This window comes from Mytilus galloprovincialis, chromosome 2 (assembly GCF_965363235.1).
Source record: "Mytilus galloprovincialis chromosome 2, xbMytGall1.hap1.1, whole genome shotgun sequence".
Classification (NCBI taxonomy): domain Eukaryota; kingdom Metazoa; phylum Mollusca; class Bivalvia; order Mytilida; family Mytilidae; genus Mytilus; species Mytilus galloprovincialis.
The window spans coordinates 27635511-27654215 of NC_134839.1; the positions used below are offsets into that span (position 1 = coordinate 27635511).

The following is an 18705-nucleotide window of genomic DNA, read 5'->3' on the forward strand; positions in this document are numbered from 1 at the left end:
TGAGGGAGTTGAAACCTTAGTTTCTTAATAAAACTTGCACACAAACAAAGAAAAAACTGCACGAATTCATACCTGTATAAGAATAAACATAAAATTAATTCTGATAAAGCTAAATATTTGTTAAAAATCAACAACTCTTGCCTTGAATTCATTTATTACTCTCCGCGATAGACAAATATATTACCTATTGATATAAATATGAATCTAAACCATCTTGTTTTTATTGTTCGTAGTGAAAATGTGCACACACTTTCATGTATTCCCATTATGTTACATTTTCTTTAAAGATAGGGAAAAATTGTATGTCGTATAAAGATGTCAACGAAGGGGGATGTATATGCAATAACAATAATTGTGCAACAAATACTTGTGAGTATCATGTTTTGTGTTTTAAATTTTGTGTATATTTTGAACGTTTTAGTATTAAGTTTAAGAGAGGCAAAAGATACCAAAGGGACATTCAAACCCATAAGACGATAATAAATTCACAAAGCCAAGGCTAAATAAAGACAACAGTAATAATGCCGCTGTTCAATAGCCATTAATCGATTACGAGAAAAAAAATCCGGGTTACAAACTAAAACTGAGGGAAACGCATCAACTAAAACTACAAAAAAAGGAAGAAACAAACAAAGAACCAACAGTGCCATGTAGATATAGAAAATTAATGACTAAGCAACATGAACCCTATCAAAAACTGAGGTGCTATCAGGAAGGGTGGCACTTGTCGCGTTGCTCGTGCTAGTACCAACCCGCTAATAATTATATTTCGATAGGTCACATTCATGGAAAAGTGAACGGAATTGCAGGGACGACAATTCATCTGTGAAACAGATATTTTATACCTATTATCTAACTTATGATAACGTTCCTAAACTTTTAGGCAGAAGGATTTCAACTACTAGTAACTACTTGGAACCAGTAAGTTCCTTTTTGAGCAGCAATCGTTTCTCAAGGAAATTAAGAAGAACAAGCCCTGGACATTTGAATCATTTTGGAGATATTTACTCCTCATTCAGGCAACTCTGGAATGCTTCTACATCAAAATGAAAATTTCACAATTTGGAAAATAAAATCATCCCTTTTGCAGGACAGTTTCATTTTCAGCCGAACCTCATTGTTAATTTTTAGCTATAAGTCAAGGTATACGGATAATTTCTATGGAATAGATGGGTTAAGCATATTTGCCAATTTATTAATTGTTTAGTGAGAGTACATTATATGGAGTTATAGGATACTGTTTACTTGTTGTCTTGTTTCCTAATGAGTTTCTGTATAAAGTCAGCTTCATTTAAATAAAGGTACAAGTCGTCAAGAAGAGTTCCCTTTGGAAAGTAATTTTTTTCTTGAAAAACAACTCCTTCAAAAGTAACAAATATGTGGTCAATCAAGAATTAAGCATCTTGATAATATCAGTTTCAGAGATTATTTTGTTAGAATCAAATTACAAGGTCCCAACTATACTTCCTATTAAATAAAATAACACCTTTTAACATATAAAGTGTTTGGGCTCAGTAAAATTACATATTTGTCTTAACGGTATGTGAATTCTTTCTCGTTTATATAAAACGTATTCATAACATTGAAAAAATATTGTAATAGTAAAGAATATATGGGGATCACTATTCTCTTTAAAAATAAGGATGTGTGGTATGATTGCCAATGAGACAACCGAAATTCAAATGAATTGGACAAGTAAGTATAAGCAATCGTACGACAATGAGAATAAACTACACATTATAAAAGGCCCGTACATAATAAAAGATGAAACCGTTAGATTAAGAAAACTGACGGCCTAGTGTATAACAAAACTATCTACGAAAAGAATTTTTAATAGGTATGAACTAACGACAACAGGTGCACTAAATATTCCTGACATGGTAGAGGCACATAAAAATATAATTGGGATGAACATGTGAGCTCTCCACCTCCATCTTAACCTAAGAGAGTTGTGAAACAGCCCAATATAAATACTAACAATTTGCTATATTAACTATAAAAATCAACAGCTCAACTTAGTTCAACACAATCAGAAAACATTAATCTAACCCACAGGTCAGACTTGGTAGGGTATTTATCCATCCCTAATTCCAAACAGCCAAAAAGGCCATAAGTGCAGATCTAAATGAACTCACAGTTACTTACACTAGTTCAAAGCCAAAACAAAAATAAGAAAACAATCATGTTTCTTAGAATATCATGTATTTTGGACATTTTGTTTGTTATTGTATTGTTTGAATTATGGTCTTTTTCCTCAATTAAGAAAGACTTTATTGATTTCTGCTAACATTTCTTTGGCGTGGCCTATAATGTTTTCATTGGAGTTATAATGACCAATCATGAATCACCTATAGGATGATTACCAATTGAGGCTTTGTAGGATTTCTTCGTCACCCTTAGAATTTTTCTCCCTTTAATTGTAGAAGACATTGCACCTTCTCGTTTTTTTTAGAGGTATCAAGACCTTTATTTAACAAAAGGTACATATCATCAAGAAGAATAACCAGACGGGGCTGCGCACGATTTTGTCATCCCGATTGAGAGTTATATCTTTTCGAAATAATATCTCTTTTATTTGCGCATTTTATTTTCAAATTGTTGCAGATAGAATCGAACTGAAAAATGGTAAAATGTACAGGAACAGGTGGCAATGTTTATAAACATAAATAATTTTTTAAAATTTTCAATCCTCAAGAGGTGTTATTAACCTTAGATTCAAAACTGTCCGACCAGGTCACTCTTTTAAGTTTCCTTTTGTGTGTGTATATCTGTTAAATTGTTGTAGATTTATTTCACGTTTAACGAGTTTTTACTTTTTTATTTGGCGTTCAGTCGTGTAAGACATATTACTCGTTCCACGTGTTCTACTTATCTAATGTTATGTGCATCGTGATTTTAAAATGCTTATTTTGCGTGTTCGATATTTATCAAATAAATTTTAAAAACTAGGCAGGAATTGTCAAGAAAAAAATTGACTGAATTTTGATATTCATCCGAAAGAGGGATGGGGTCATTGACAAACATTTACTCTTCTACGATGATAAGGTTGTTGCATATCAAATAGGGTACATTACGAATATCAGACCTGTTAGAGTGAAACTTTACACTTGCTTTACAAACAATTGAAATAATTTTAATATCCTTTAAATTAATGGGCATTCTACATTATTACTTTGTTTTCAGTGGCTGAATATGCACTCAATCATCAAGGTAAATATCCGATTATGTGTGTTTACTTGCTGTATGTCTTGAACTATATAGTTGTTTTGTGAAGATTAATTTTCAGTCAATTACAAAACGCAATTATCCACTTGATTTGCAAAAATTAGTGAGAATTAGTCCGGTCATTATTTGTCCAAACTCAAACAGAACCTCGTGTAACTACTGGATTTTCGAAATTCATCAGCTGTGTAGTCAATTATCCGGTACCAACGTGATGAATAACAATCTTTCATCTCAATTCGTCTGTTGATAAACCTAGTTTTATACTGCTCCGTGCAAAGATGATCTGACTGAAAAACACAGGTAAAAATTATTTCATTGTGTTTGCTTAACCATTGCTCAACAGTACTCTATTTGTTTTAGCTTCATCAACGTCCCAAACAACGATAAGACCTGCCACAACAACAACTCCTAGTACAACCAAAACTCCGGTAACAATACCGCCTACTTCAATTGACACATCAACGATTACCACCATTAAAGTTACAGCATCAACCCTTGCAATATCAACTCCGACAACTACAAGTAAAACAACAACAACTACAGGTAAACTAAACAGATATTCTTATAATGTGCTTTGAGTCTATCAAGTAATACTTTCATTTTTGTAGCCTTTTGGTTAATCAAGTTACCGATGATTTGCAAGTCTCGATGAGATCTTTATCTCCATACAAATTGCTTCAGCACTAGAGAAAGATACTAAATTCCTTCATGAATTAGACTTTGATTTATTCATGAATTGACTAACTTAAAAATTACATGAATCATTGTTGACCTCAGTTTGATATTGGTCTGCTTTACGGCTCCTTTTGGCTATTAAGCTTATAAAATATCCAAGAAATGAAATGTCCTTGGTATCTTTTTGCATGATTGTTGGTCATTTATCTTTAAAAGTATTCCATAAATTATACGTCAAAAAGTTTGCTTTGGCGTTTAAAATGATGATTCAACATGAAAGAAATTCAAACTCAACTTATGAAGTGCTTTTTAATATGTACACTAAAGTATAACAATGCAATCATATTTTGATAATAAGCTGAAACGTTCAATCAAACAGGTTCATGTCAGACAAACTAAAAGCAGCCATGAACAGAGACAAAGAAACTTTTTTTATAAGGTTTATAAAACTATGCAGGGCATTTACTAATTTCCTTGACAGAGGGTTGCTGCTCACTACGAAGCAATTAAACCAAGAGTTCCAAATAGTGAAATATAGATTCTTACACTGCAACAAGTGTATTACGATATTTCTCCACTCGAGACAGTTAAATTTTATTATTTAAAGCGCGAGGCTTGCCGAGCCCTTTAAATAATAAAATTTAACTGTCGAGAGTGGAGAAATATCGTAATACACGAGTTATAGTGTCGGAATCTGTTTCTCTAATGCTTTTTATCGTTCTTTTTCAAAGATTTTCAGAAAATTGTGCTCTTTATATGCGACGTCATCAGGCAAGGTCGCCTTTTTTCATGACGTCACAATAGGAAAATTGAGAAGAAAACAAAACATTTTGACGTCATAATCAAATTTTGACTAATCATTTGCCGAGAACAGATTTTTCACTAGTGAGGAGAAATATTTTTCTCACACCGGTCAGGAAATGTGAAAATAGCACAAAAATTAGAGAAATTGAAATTATCCCTTCGCAAATTTTATGGACGCCATTAACAGGTTGGTTGACCGTTATGGAATATTCGTTTCAAAGATGATATCGGATATGTTACTTATGTCTATAATCCTGTTAAATTTTCACGCACATGACCTACCAAATTAGATTATTACTGGGTTTGTAATAACATGACCAACACGACGAGTGCAACATATAAAGCAGGATCTGCTTACCCTTCCGGAGCACCTGATATCACCCAATGTTTTGGTAGGATTTGTGATGCTTAGTCATTAATTTTCTATTGTGTCGTGTGTACTTTTATTTGTCTGTTTGTCTTTTTCATTTTTGCCCATGGCTTTGTCAGTTTAATTTCAATCAATCACTATGGTATCTTTCACATTTCTTCTAAGGTTCGAATGTAACCATGAAAAATTTAAATATGAACAGATCAATGGACTACTTTGACACATTCCCCATTTCCATTCTCAACTTTACTCAACAGGATTTTTGTTTGAAATATTCAGGGGGGTAAACAAAATGAGAAAAATTGTTGTCCAAACATGTAGTAGGTACTTTAAACATTAAACCTCTAAAGCTGTCATATGATATTATTCATTCAATTACTGTACACTTATTTTCGCGAGCGATTTAATTTCGCGATTTTTTGCGAGTAGAAAAAAACGCGAATATAAAACGTCGCGAATCTGTAAATCTTGGATCTAATCTTATGTAAATATATCGACTAAATTAAAAAATCGTAAAATTAAACCGACGCGAAGTGGGCTAGAAAGGGTTAAACGCGAAGTAAAGTACCCGCGAAAATAAGTTGGTTTACAGTATGTCTTGCAAATTAACTAGTCCTGCTTGTTCAAATCTTTTAAAATCAGTTTTCAAATGACCATCATTACCATCATTTATCAATAACTTATCAATTTGGCCTTGAAACTATTTTGATTTATAAGTCATTTTATTGTGAGATTATATGAACAAAATTAACATTTAAGTTATAAGTCTGCTATATTTGAGGAGTTTCATAATCAATTGTAAAACTAAATAGAGTTACCTTGCTTATCAGTTAGTACAATAGACGAACGTTTGGCTTTACAACTTCTAAGCGAAACTAAATAACATTCCCTGGAAAGGTTATATTAAAAAATTCAATTACTAAAATATTCTTCATGAGTAAAAAAAGGAATAGCTTAACATACTGTAAATTCAGATAATACTGCGTACATTTATTATTGAGATTTCGTCATTTTAGACTAAAATGCGATTTTAATTTTTGCGATATTAAGAAAAATCCTGTTGAATTCCTATAAAATTTGTCTAAAATGTCTTGAATTATTTGCGATTATAACCCTGTCGAATATTTCGCAATAATAAAAATATCGCAATAATTTCTAAGACTATTCAATCTCATTCTATTTCAGCCATATGTCAAGATAAACCAGGAGTGGATTGCTTATTGCTCAACTCAACAAATATTTGTGTCAATCCATTTTCGCATCAATATTGTGCCAAGTTTTGTGGTCACTGTACCAGAGTTCTTGAGGCAGCCTTTGGATAAGGTCTGAAATTCTGCTATTAAATGTTATTGCATGTTATAATTTGATTTGTTTTGAGAGATGTTGTTACGAAACCCGAATCAAAGGAAATGAAATACAGTTTTAACCCTTTTTTACCGCTGTATACTCAAAATTGAGTGTGTCTCTAAAAGAAATACTAATGATTCAAAAGAGATATTTACATTTATAAGTCGAAAACAAACTGACAATGCCATTGTAAACAAAGAAAAAGACCAGAAGACAAACAACAGTTCACCAAACACCAGCATTAAAAGATTAAGACTGAGCAACACGAATACAAGCAAAAACCTCGAATGAGCTCAGGTTCTACAGATGGGTACCCATGTGACACCCGTGATGTTGCTCATTGGAGTTCAAACACCGATGAAAAGTAAGTCGGGAAACAGAGGACGGGGTTGTAGCTGTGACATTTAAGTGTGGTGTCAGTTTATATGACAAGACTAATAGTTTCAACTTTCCAATTGACAACTTCCCGTTTCTCAAGAGTAAAATGCCTTCTAAACCGTCATTTGGCGCTAGCATAACTACGCTCACTGGGTTGACACAACGGGTCTATCTGTTTTAGATTGTATTTCAATGATTTTGTAAATGTCATGAATGTTGAACAACACACATCATTATGCATTGTAGTATAACTTTCCTACCCACCTTATTGATCAAGAAATGTTTCACTGATACAGTTAAATAAAAATAGTAGATTCATGAATATAAATTAATCTCATAAAATCATCTCCCATTTTTGAATAACTTTCGCTTTCAACAAACACAAATGTTCTAAAATCTTCTAACGCCTTTTTAAAAAAACATCAAAATATAACTTATGTTCTGTAGTGTGAAACTCTTTACAACTGGTACATTCATTGTTGTCTGTTACTTTGTTTGTCTCAAGATGATACTTCAAAGTGAATATTTTATGTTATGTATTATTGGAATTTTTTACAGCTTTACAGTCATAAGACAGTGAAAAAATTTGTCTAATCTATATGTTCCCAATTTTTGAGAAAAAGGAGAAACATGTTCCTGTTAGATTTTTTCCCTCGATTATAGTTTTGCAACTCGGATTAAATGTAACTTAAACGGATTATGACTTTTTAACAGCAGTATACTACTGTTGTCCTTATAAATTACATTTACAAGGTCAATAAACATCTTTTACAAACACTTGTAATAACTTATCACCATGTTTTGATATTCATGTTCAAAACCCAATTCTAAATTAATTGCTGTTTCAATATGGATTGCTATATGAACAACATTTTTCTTGTACGTTGTATAGTAAGTTTGGAAGATAAAATGTCTACAAAAATAAATTTTAGGTCATATTTAGGTAAAGCCTCATGAGATAAACTAGTATCTCAATTGTTTATTAAACAATTGAAAGGTCTTTCCTGTAAAAATGATGTTTAAGTAATGTACTTTGCACGACCTTTCGATTCATATACGACAAGCATACCTTCTGAAACTTTTCGTTTTTTACACACTTTATGACCCCATCCGCTTTTACTTTTTTGAGACTGGAAATATGATATACGTAATGTAGACTTCATGATCTTTCATTTTATATGCGACAACACTATGTTCTAGAACGTTTGATTTTTGCACTTAATAACCCCATCCAACTCATGTTTTGAGTACAGGAATTTGATTGATTGATTGATTGATTGTTGGTTGCTTAACGTCCAGCGGCAAATATTACATGCATATTCAAGACGAGAACAAGTTCACAATAAATACTATAGGTAGTCTTGAAATAATAGAGGCCATCCGGGATGATGGTCGGGGAAATTTGGACTGCCACTGGAAAATGAGAGTATATTGGATAAGGACAGAAATTTTGCCTTGCAACAGGCCACCTACGGACCCTTAAAAGAGTTGTTGCAAGGGTTCTTTACGTGCAAACAGCGTGGCACTCTCCTTGCACGAGGCATCGGATTTAACGTCCCCAATCTGACAGGACGTGACTGCGAACTTGATACATCCCCCACAGTCAAACGGACGCCCCACTTCGGCAAGAGTTTTACTGCCGGTCGGAAGAAGACCAAGTGACCATATTTCTATTCCCTAATCGCCCTTGGGGGTACAGGAATTTGATATTTGAAATGTAAACGATAAGACCTTTCATGTGTTATACAACAACCTTATCTTAAAAGAAAATTAATTTTTTGCACTCAATGACCCTACCCAACCCATTTATTTGGCACGTCTATTTGATATTTGAAATGTACGCTTTCAGGACTTTCATTTGATATGCGACAACCCCAACCAGAAAATTTCTTTTTTGCACTAAATGACCTCACTTTTCCCACTGGGAAGAAAAAGGGGGTTTATTTTTGTAGAGCTCATTAAGACCTTCAATTTGATATATCAAATGACCTCATTCGACAAAGTGCCAAAAATGATGCAATATCAATTATATAAATAGAACTTATGAAACTTATAAAGTCAATGCAAAACATGAAAATTTCAAATTATTTTTTGGGGTATATTTTTCATTGAATGTTTTTGGTATTTGGTCAAACATATAACCATGATTAACTCTTCAATTTCTTAAACGTTCAGGTGGTAACCTGTTGTTGATTCAGAAATACATGCTTCCGCTCGAAAAACGTCAAACTGAATTATCTCTGAAACTACAGCAGATATCTCAAATCTGCTAAGTGATAAATGATTTGCAATTGAAGTACAACATTGTATAACAAAAGGTTCATCAAGGTCACAAGGAATAATCAAATATATGATGCAATACCAAACTTGACAACCAAAAGTCATAGAGACCTGGGACTACCACCATTCAACTCAGGACCACTTGACCTTTCAAGTATTACAGGTTTAAGTTCATAGTTCACTTTAAAAAGGTCAAATTTCATCATGACCTGACATTGACCTCAAATTGGAGGTCTTAAAGCCTGATCATTTTTACAATTTATAGTAGGTTGATATCTATTACCTTTTCAAAGATATACACACAATACTATAATTTTAAGAATTATCACGTTGTCACTTTTGAACAGACGGTTGGACATTTTGGGACTTATTGTATAAAATGTAGAGTTCGTCGAGAGGAACATTTTATACACAGTATGTAAACTCTTATCGTTTTCTTAATATGTAAGCTTATAATAGCAGCGCATATTTTTTTTTTGCTATCGGTGACCTTTGACCTTGGGTGCAAATTAAAGGTCACATGAACTTAAGATTATTGGTGAAGGTCCTCAAGTCTCTCCGACTTCCAGTTCTCAAAATACAAATTTAAAAAAAAAATGTTTATAATTTTTCAAGGCGAATAACTCCTTAAAAGGGTTGATAACAAAATAGTTGTTTATGTTAATTAACATTGCCTACTGTTCTTGTACATACTGCCATTTCGAAATCGATTCTATCTCAAAGGACAAGGCTCACTAATTGCACAAAATGGCCTAAAATATCAACTTTATCATAAAACACACAAAAGGTCTCAATTTGGTTCGTAAATGGGTTTATTTCAAAAGTATAAATGCTAAATATATAAGTTCTTTTCATAAGACTACGAGATTTTCGCCAAAGTAAGCCCATTTTAGACATTTTGTCAAAATATGATGATTTTGTGCATTTTTCAGACATAAAAGCTATTGAAACACCTTGGCCGCCACTTGCGATCCAGAATGTGTTGTAACCAAAAGATTCCAATTTTGATATAGATTTCATCAATATAAAAAGTTTTTGGATCGTAGAAGGAGGCCAAGGTTAATTATGCCAAAAACAATTAAAATTATGGACAAAAAGTACCAAAATTGACCTTTTAATACAAATTAGGCTAATTTAAGGGGTCATTGCTCCATAAATAGTAAAGGAAAGTACCAGAAAAAATATTTTTGTCTTAGTAGTATTATCACGAGTATTTCTATGTGACATTTGGAACTTTTTGCCCCAATCTAAAAAACAAAAAAAAATCAGGGCCAATTTTAACCCTTAGTGACCCTTCTCCTTTGTTTTAAGAATTGCAAATAAATGGAATTGAATCAAGGGGATATAACTCTCAAAATTGATGATAAAATCCAACACAGCCTAATACGGCTATACATCATGATAAAGTCTATCTATCGTCCAAATAAGGTAATGATATCTTCAAAAACAACGAGAGGGGGTCATGTTAAAAAAAAACAATAAAAGGGGGATAACTTATAAAGGGGATGATGAAATCCTGAACAGGGTCATCTGGTAATACCTCATGATGAGGTCTATCGATGGTTCATATTTGGTCTTAATAACTTCAAAAGAAATGTGGGGAGGCCTTGCCAAAAAAATGTTGGAAGAAAAAAAAACGAAATTAGAAATTAGAAGGGTCCTCCTGTAAAAGTGATGTTTTTGTAATGACCTGACATTGACCTCAAATATACTCTTTACATGTACGTACTTTCAATTGATATACGACAAGCATACCTTCTGAAAATTTTCACTTTATACACTTAATGACCTCATCCGCCTACATTTTCGAGATTGGAAGTATGATATATGTAATGTAGACTTGATGACCTTTCATTTGATATACAACAACCTTACCTTAGAAGATAATTTATTTTCTGCACTCAATGACACAACCCAGCCCATGTAAACTTGATATTTGAAATGTACTCCTTGTTGACTTTCATTTGATATGCAACAACCTGACCATCTGATAAGTTTGAATTTTTGCACTAAATGACCCACCCTGCCCACTGGGAGGAAAAGGTGGTCAAGCATATAACTATATTAACTTCTTCAATTTCTAAATGATTTTAAGTGGTAACCTGTTGTTGATTCAGAAAACATGCCTTCACTCAAATTGCATTATCTTTAATGCGACAATAGATATTTCAACTCATTTAAATAATAAATGATCTGCAGTTGAAGGACAACATTGTAAAAAAAATTGGGACAATTTCAAAGTTCATCAAGGTCACAATGAATCATCAAATATATGATGCAATACCAAACTTGTGAACCGGAAGTCGTAGAGAGATGGGACTGCCACTATACAACTCAGTACCACTAAACCTTTCAAATATTCGAAGATCAAGGTCATACTTCACTTTAAAAGTCAAGGTCCAATTTCATTATGACTTGACGTCGACCTCAAATTGAAAGTCTTAAACTACTGATCATTTTTACAGTTTATAGTAGGTTGATATCTGTTACTTTTAAAAATATATACACACATTTCTATACTTTTAAAAATTATCTCGTCGTAACTTTTGAACAGACAGTCGGACATTTTTTCAGCTTAATGTATAAAATGTAGAGCATTTTCGAGAGGCACATTTTATGCACAGTATTTATGCAGCCCTTACTGTCACCTATACAATCTTACCAATCAATGAATAATCTATTTTCTCCAATATATGCATCTAAGTTACAACACATCATTGCTTCAAAATATTGATGCTTCTTTCATTTTTGTTTTTATGTGTACTTCAATTTCAGTTATGCTTCAGCTTTGGTATGTTTAGATGTGTAATTTATTAATGCTTCGCATGTATTTAAATACACGTGTGGTCTTTCTCTGCATTTGAGGTACGCTGAAAGTTAAATATTTAAAAACTAATGGTGATTAAGAACCGCAACAGTTAATAAGCTATATGACTGAAAGGACATAGACACATAGAAAATCCATCTACGATTAATTTTTCATGAGGCAGTTCAAACCTCCTTTTTTGTCACAATTTCAAAATTTATAATTTCAAATTTTAGAAAGGTTTGTTCCGAACCATATCAGAACCGACTGCGTAAATACTACACGGACGTTCTTAGAAATGACATTTTAAATCATCTGCATTCAAGTTTATGCGCTCCACAAAGAGCCATATAGTAAACAAACATAGCATTACCACATCACAGCTTAATGGGTTTTCAATTCTGAACATTTGAAGGTCACTACTATGAATAGGTTACCTAAACTACACAAAAAAACAGTAAAATATCATTTCATCTCGACTTCTAGTAAGTGTTCTACACCATTCTTGCAAATTTTCTTGTACTTCCCCCGCCTTCACTGCATCTAATATTTCGATGACTGCACTGATGAGTCTTTTGAAGACGAAACGCGTGTCTGGCGTAAATACAAAATGTAATCCTGGTATCTTTAATGGGTTTATTTACAACCACTGGGTCGATACCACTGCTGGTGGAGTTTTAATTCCCCGAGCCTAGTGGTCAGCACTGCTGTGCCGTCATGAATTATCATTGTCATAGCCATATTTATAAATTAACTGTTTACAAAACTGAACTAGTACACATTTTTTGCTAAGGGACCAGATGAACATGTTGAAGCCCGCCTCTGGGAGCAGCTGTTTTCTGCTCTTTGGTCGGGAAGATGTCTCTTTGACACAATCCTCATTTACAATCTCAATTTAAAGCAATTTTAAGAACAACTGAAGGGCTCTATATATACGTTAACCAAACGTAAAGAGGTTGTATTCAATAGTTTTTGATAAGTGTTTAGTGTAATTGATTGTTCTATCGTAGTCTGCAATTAATCGTCATGCCGTTGTCTGTTTCCCTTCGAGTTTTGTTCCCTTAGTTTGTTCTGCTACTTTAAAATATTTGAAACTATCTTCAAGCAAAAGTTTTATTTTCAAGAAAAATAAATCAAATCATAACATGCAATTTTAATAGCTGAATTTCAGAAATTATCCAAATGCAGACTCAATAACTCGGGTGCAGTGACCACAAAATTTGGCACAATATAGATGTGAAAACGGATTGGCACAAATATTTGTTGTATTAAGCAATAAGCAATCCACTCCTGGTTTATCATGACAAATGACTGAAAGAGAAGGATATAATATAGTTTAAGTTATAACAAATATATGTTTAATCACTGGCATTATTGACAGTCCATTATATCAAGGATTTTATAGGTTTCTAACTTTCTTCAGATAGCTTTTTTTGTAGTGGGTCTTCAAAGAAAATTATATATAGAAATCGTTATCGGGAACCACTAAAAATGAATGGATACAAATAGAAAATTATAATGCATTTGTGTTTTTCTGTGTCTCTTTTTAACGATGCATTGATTTAAATGTCAGATAAGAAATCAGAATTCTAAATTTTACAAGTTATCCAACAAATTAATAAATCATTACAATTGTTTTTTAAATTGAATATTAACATATTTGCATGTATACACTTGCATTGCAATCACTATATACTGTTACAGAATGGTTAAATTTGCCAGCAATCATTAATGATGTCAAAATAATGATGCAAAACGTCTGATGAGCGTTTCGTTAGCACACTACTGATATTTGCCGCTCAAATCAACAGTTGGTGTTTGGTGCGGGGTATGAAGGGGGAGGGATAATCGATTGCTTATTAGCAAATAATTTGAAACCATAAGTATCGAAATTTAGAAGTTCAAAAGTGACTGACTATTGTGACCAAAAAAAGAGTTTCAGATAAATATAAGTCTACAAAACACTTCCCTAAAACGGAAGATTATACAACATGAATCTTACCAGATTCGAGGACACTATCTGATTCTTCGGAAAGATAAATCCTGTTCACATTTGCCTACCATGGTATATAAAATTTAAAGTTCGTATTCATAATACTGCTTTTGTCTTTAACCTGACGAGTGATGCTAAGAGGACATATGTCTCTCAAATACAAGTACTCCAGCAGTATTCAACTAATATCGTGATAGACTTATCATAATTCTTAAAGTACTAGCACTATTTTTATCATATTGAAATAAAAACTGCTGGTACTTGTTGCCAAATTATTTATGTGTAGCTAGACTGTGAAGGTCTTTATTGTGTGTACGAATTTTACGACAAATAAGCAATGGAGGTAATTATCTATGATTATCTTTATCACGTAAAATTTGTGACGCTCAACCCCATTTTCTGTTTGTAACAAATCAGGCTACTTGAACCTTATTGTTTGTGTTAACAGTATAGTTTTGAAATGGTTGATATGGTGTGTTGAATTGTCCAATATTTTTGGTAATTCCTGATGTCTTTTTCAAGTTTCAATCTTCAATCTTTGAAGTGCATCCCACGTGGTCCAGAATTGTAATAAAATAAAAAGATACACTTACGTGGCTGCGTTTGCGATGAGGCTGATATTGTCGTAGTAGTTGATTCAGAAGAAGGTACATGTGAAATGATAAGTGGTTCTTGTGGAGAAAGTGTCTGTATGGTAGTTGTAGGGTGAGTATTTGTTGATTTTGATACTAGAAAACAAAAGTGATGACATTTAAAAAAAGAAGATATAATATGAACATGAAATACCGTAAAACTTTGTATATTTAAACACCAAATGGCCAGAAGATGTTGTAAGAAGCAGAGCTATGCTGATGCAGAAGACATTACATAAACTGCATTTATCTGCCATTCTAATATGACGTGCTTCTTTCGCTTTGTAAACATCACCATGATAAAATTCTCGATATATCTATACTTAATTGTGCAGACTCAGAGATGAACATAAAAATGTTTGATTCAATATGCCTCCACCGTATATCCACACGAATGGGAACCTGTTTGCAAACGCCGGTGCTACTGTTTTAAAAATTGCATTTGAAAACTAGAGGCTCTTAAGAGCCTGTGTCGCTCACCTTGGTCTATGTGCATACATGTATTAAACAAAGGACACAGATGGATTCATGACAAAATTCTGTTTTGATGATGGTGATGTGTTTGTAGATCTTACTTTACTGAACATTCTTGCTACCTTCAATTTTCTTTATCTATAATAAACTTGGCCCTATAGTTACACAGAGGAAAATATTTTGTAGAAATTAACAAAAATTTATAAAATTAATGAAAATAGTTAAAAATTGACTATAAAGGGCAATAACTCTTTGAGGGGTCAACTGACCATTTAGGTCATGATAGGCTATTTGTAGATCTTACTTTGCTGAACATTATTGCTGTTGACAGTGTATCTCTATCTATACAAATATTCAAGATAACAACCAAAAATAGCAAAATTTCTTTAAAAATTACTAATTGTGGGGCAGCAACCCAACAACCCATTGTCCAATTCATTTGAAAATTTCAGAGCAGATAAACATTGACTCGATAAACAATTTAATACCTAATCATATTTGCTCTAAATGCTTTGGTTTCAGAGTTATAAGCCAAAATCTACATTATCCCTACGTTCTATTTATAGCCATGGCCACCATCTTGGTTGGTTGGCCGGGTAATGCCACACATTTTTTAAATAAGATACCCCAATGATGATTAAGGCCAAGTTTGGTTCAATTTGGCCCAGTGGTTTCAAAGGAGAAGATTTTTGTAAAAGCTAACGACGGACGATGACGACGACGACGGACGACGGACTACGGACGCCAAGTGATGAGAAAAGATCACTTGGTCCTTCGGGCCAGGTGAGCTTAAAATGAATTTTTGAGGTAGGTGTTGTTTAATTTTTTATTCTATAGCATTATTGGGAAATTTACTGATTTCAGCAAATCAACATGGCGGCTCCTCATTTAAGAAATGTCAATTTTGGATTTGACGGTAGCTTACGGGAAAACATGTAAATTAAAAATGACAAATGTTAGGTTTGAGAATAAAAAGAATTAAAAACAATTTTCCAAGCGGTTATTTACAAAATAATTCATGGAAGCTACAGATTTATTTGAATTTTTAGCTCTATCTAAGAGGGAGTAAAAAAGAACAGCCACACACACGGCAAACCAACCCTCGTTTTTTTTTTTTATTGGCCATATTTGTCCTATTATAATATTGTCTTCGATAAATGATTAAAACAAAAATTACTTCGTTGTTATGATTCAACAATATGCTGTCTTTCCCTATATTTTGTAATGATTTAACAATGGGCACAATGCAGTAATCAAAGTATATTCATTGTCTGAATTGGTTGAAGCGCTACTGAACAATACTGAATTGATCATAAGTGAATTGTTTGAATGTCAATGAATAATTTACATTTTAGATTTTCGATTAATGTGACACATTTACATAATTCTTATATTTACCTGTAAAACTATCAATACAACTCTGTAAAGCACAATCACATTCTGTCGAAATCGTCAACGTACTACTTTCACAAATCAACAAATCATCTACATTCTATTATAAATAAAGTTCATTCTTTTAGTTACACAATCATCTAAACAAGAACTATCTTTAAAAGATATCCGACGTATTTGTTTAAAACTATCATTTCGTTAACCTTCAGAAGCACAATGACTTAAATCTACATCTGAATGTAACTACAAGAAATTCTTTACTAAGTCTGGTTATATTAAGGAAATAATATATAAGAATATTGTGATGATACCTAAATATTTTATTTGTAAAAAAAACCAGTGCAAATAACAAGAAACAAATATACATTTACTAATGTTTACATTAAACTAATGTTTTCTCTATTTGTGTTCAGTATTCTCGGTCCTCGTATCTTTCTGTTTACTTAACCAAAACCCCGCGGAAATCTCACATGCGTATGTGCGTTCTAAAAGTCATGTACGTTCGTACAACAAAGTTTACATTTAAAATTATATAATTGTCCCGAATAAACAGCTGTCATGGTTGTAAAGAGCTATTGCAGAAACAATTATTTTAATTAAAATATAAATCTTTGTAAGATCTAGTTCAAATATATATAGTTTTTCAGTTGCTTTCCATCACGATATAATTAACGAAACGTTTTTTCAAACACAACCAAATCACCCTCCATGACAGCATTTTGTCCAATCACAGAAAGAATTTTCGAGCATGCGTATTCTGTTGCCATAGTTAAGCGTCCTTAAGTTCAAAGGGCACAAACCGTAACTATACCGACTACGTCGGAAAAATACATCAGTACATGCATAAATCCTAATGATGCAAATAAACGTTTTAAAAGTTTGTGTTTGTAAATTGTTTCGACTGTGGTTCAAACAATTCCAGCAATTACGAAAAAGCTGTTCAGATGACAAACCGATCCTGCAATAAATGATCTGTAAAACCACTAAAAGATAAACTTTATACTGAATATATACATGCAAGCAGATTTAAAGTTGATGTAAATAAAGTCATGTGAAATTTTCAATCTTAGAATTTAATTTTGTCAACAAACAGAAATTTTCACTGGCTATGTAATTGACATTATTTACATTAACTGTGTCACATGTGCAGGCTTGGCTGTTTATCCCTCTGAAGCACCTAACTTTCCACGACGGTGCTATTCAATCTAACAATTCCTTGCAGTGTTGTATGCAAGTTGTTTTTTTGTCTTCTTGTTTTTTTAAATTGTTGCCATTCATTGTGTTATATGTTTTCGTTTTCTTCTTATTGTGTATTTTTTTTCTGTTAAAAAGTATGTTAATGGTACGTTTTTAGCTCCTCATTGTGACCTTCTTTCATGGCGATCACTTGAATTCTAAACTTAAGTATATGAACATGGCAACTTTTAAATAATTTAACTAATGAACAATGACAAATCGATCTTTCTTTTGATTAATTATATTGTTCAAGCTTATTTAATTGGATGTTTAAGTGATATACATTTAATATATATTTCTCATTATTTATGTTCACAAATGCACACTCGCGGAGACGGTTCAAGATACTTAAAAGATTTCATATGAGTTTCACGTGAATCTAGTGTGAAACTCATGGAAATTTCACATGAAAATCACATGATTTTTTTAAGTGAAATTCACGTGAAGTTAAAAAAAAAAGTTATTCAAATAAACATTTAAATTTCCAAATTCAATCAAAATCACTAAAAATACGAGTTTTATCTTTTAAATGACCATGTGAAATTCTACAGGTAACAAGAATTAAATTCGACAAAAAAGTATTGCCTATTTTTCTTTCTATTATTCTTTGCTGTATGAAATACTCGTAAATCAGCACCGAGCAGAGTTAATGTAAAATACTCACTTTCAAGATACAATATCCTGCATATGAATTTTCATTATCTAAGTATACTCTGCATACCTACAAATCATTTTTACATAACCATACAGTCATCATTCATATTAAAGTAACTTTTTGAATAGTATTTTTGTGTACGCCAATAGCCACCGGAATTAATTAGACTTTCTTACTGTCTTTTGTCGCTAATGTTTAAATTTAGGCATATTTATTTATAATTCTTATATGATTTGCATATCTATATATACTTGAATTGGATTGATCAATTAGAATTTTTCTCTAAGTTTACATTTCGATAAACCATGTTTCCGAAACTACTTTTGTAATCTATTCATGCGCGATACAAAAGCTTGCAGTGATTCCTGGATTTTAAGCAAATTGAGATTTAAAAACAATTGCACAACAGTTTTGACTATTCTAGTGCATATATAAGAA

The 18705-nt window shown here is 32.4% G+C and overlaps 2 protein-coding genes across 5 annotated transcripts in view; one reads left to right on the forward strand and one right to left on the reverse strand.

Annotated features, from left to right (window-relative positions):
- LOC143063288 (uncharacterized) overlaps nt 1-6436 on the forward strand; it is a 37903-nt gene extending 31467 nt beyond the window's left edge. For both annotated transcript variants that reach the window (XM_076235344.1, XM_076235345.1), the window contains 4 exons: nt 288-369; nt 3184-3210; nt 3586-3768; nt 6260-6436. In XM_076235344.1, the coding sequence (XP_076091459.1) occupies nt 288-369; nt 3184-3210; nt 3586-3768; nt 6260-6396 (429 nt within the window). In that variant the 3' untranslated portion in view covers nt 6397-6436. The remainder of the gene's footprint in view (nt 1-287; nt 370-3183; nt 3211-3585; nt 3769-6259) is intronic.
- Nucleotides 6437-13018: 6582 nt separating this feature from the next.
- The window catches only part of LOC143063291 (uncharacterized), a 57976-nt gene continuing 52289 nt past the window's right edge, over nt 13019-18705 (reverse strand). For all 3 annotated transcript variants that reach the window (XM_076235350.1, XM_076235349.1, XM_076235348.1), the window contains 4 exons: nt 18277-18333; nt 16383-16476; nt 14472-14606; nt 13019-13196 (listed from right to left, as the gene is read on the reverse strand). In XM_076235350.1, the coding sequence (XP_076091465.1) occupies nt 13060-13196; nt 14472-14606; nt 16383-16476; nt 18277-18333 (423 nt within the window). In that variant the 3' untranslated portion in view covers nt 13019-13059. The remainder of the gene's footprint in view (nt 13197-14471; nt 14607-16382; nt 16477-18276; nt 18334-18705) is intronic.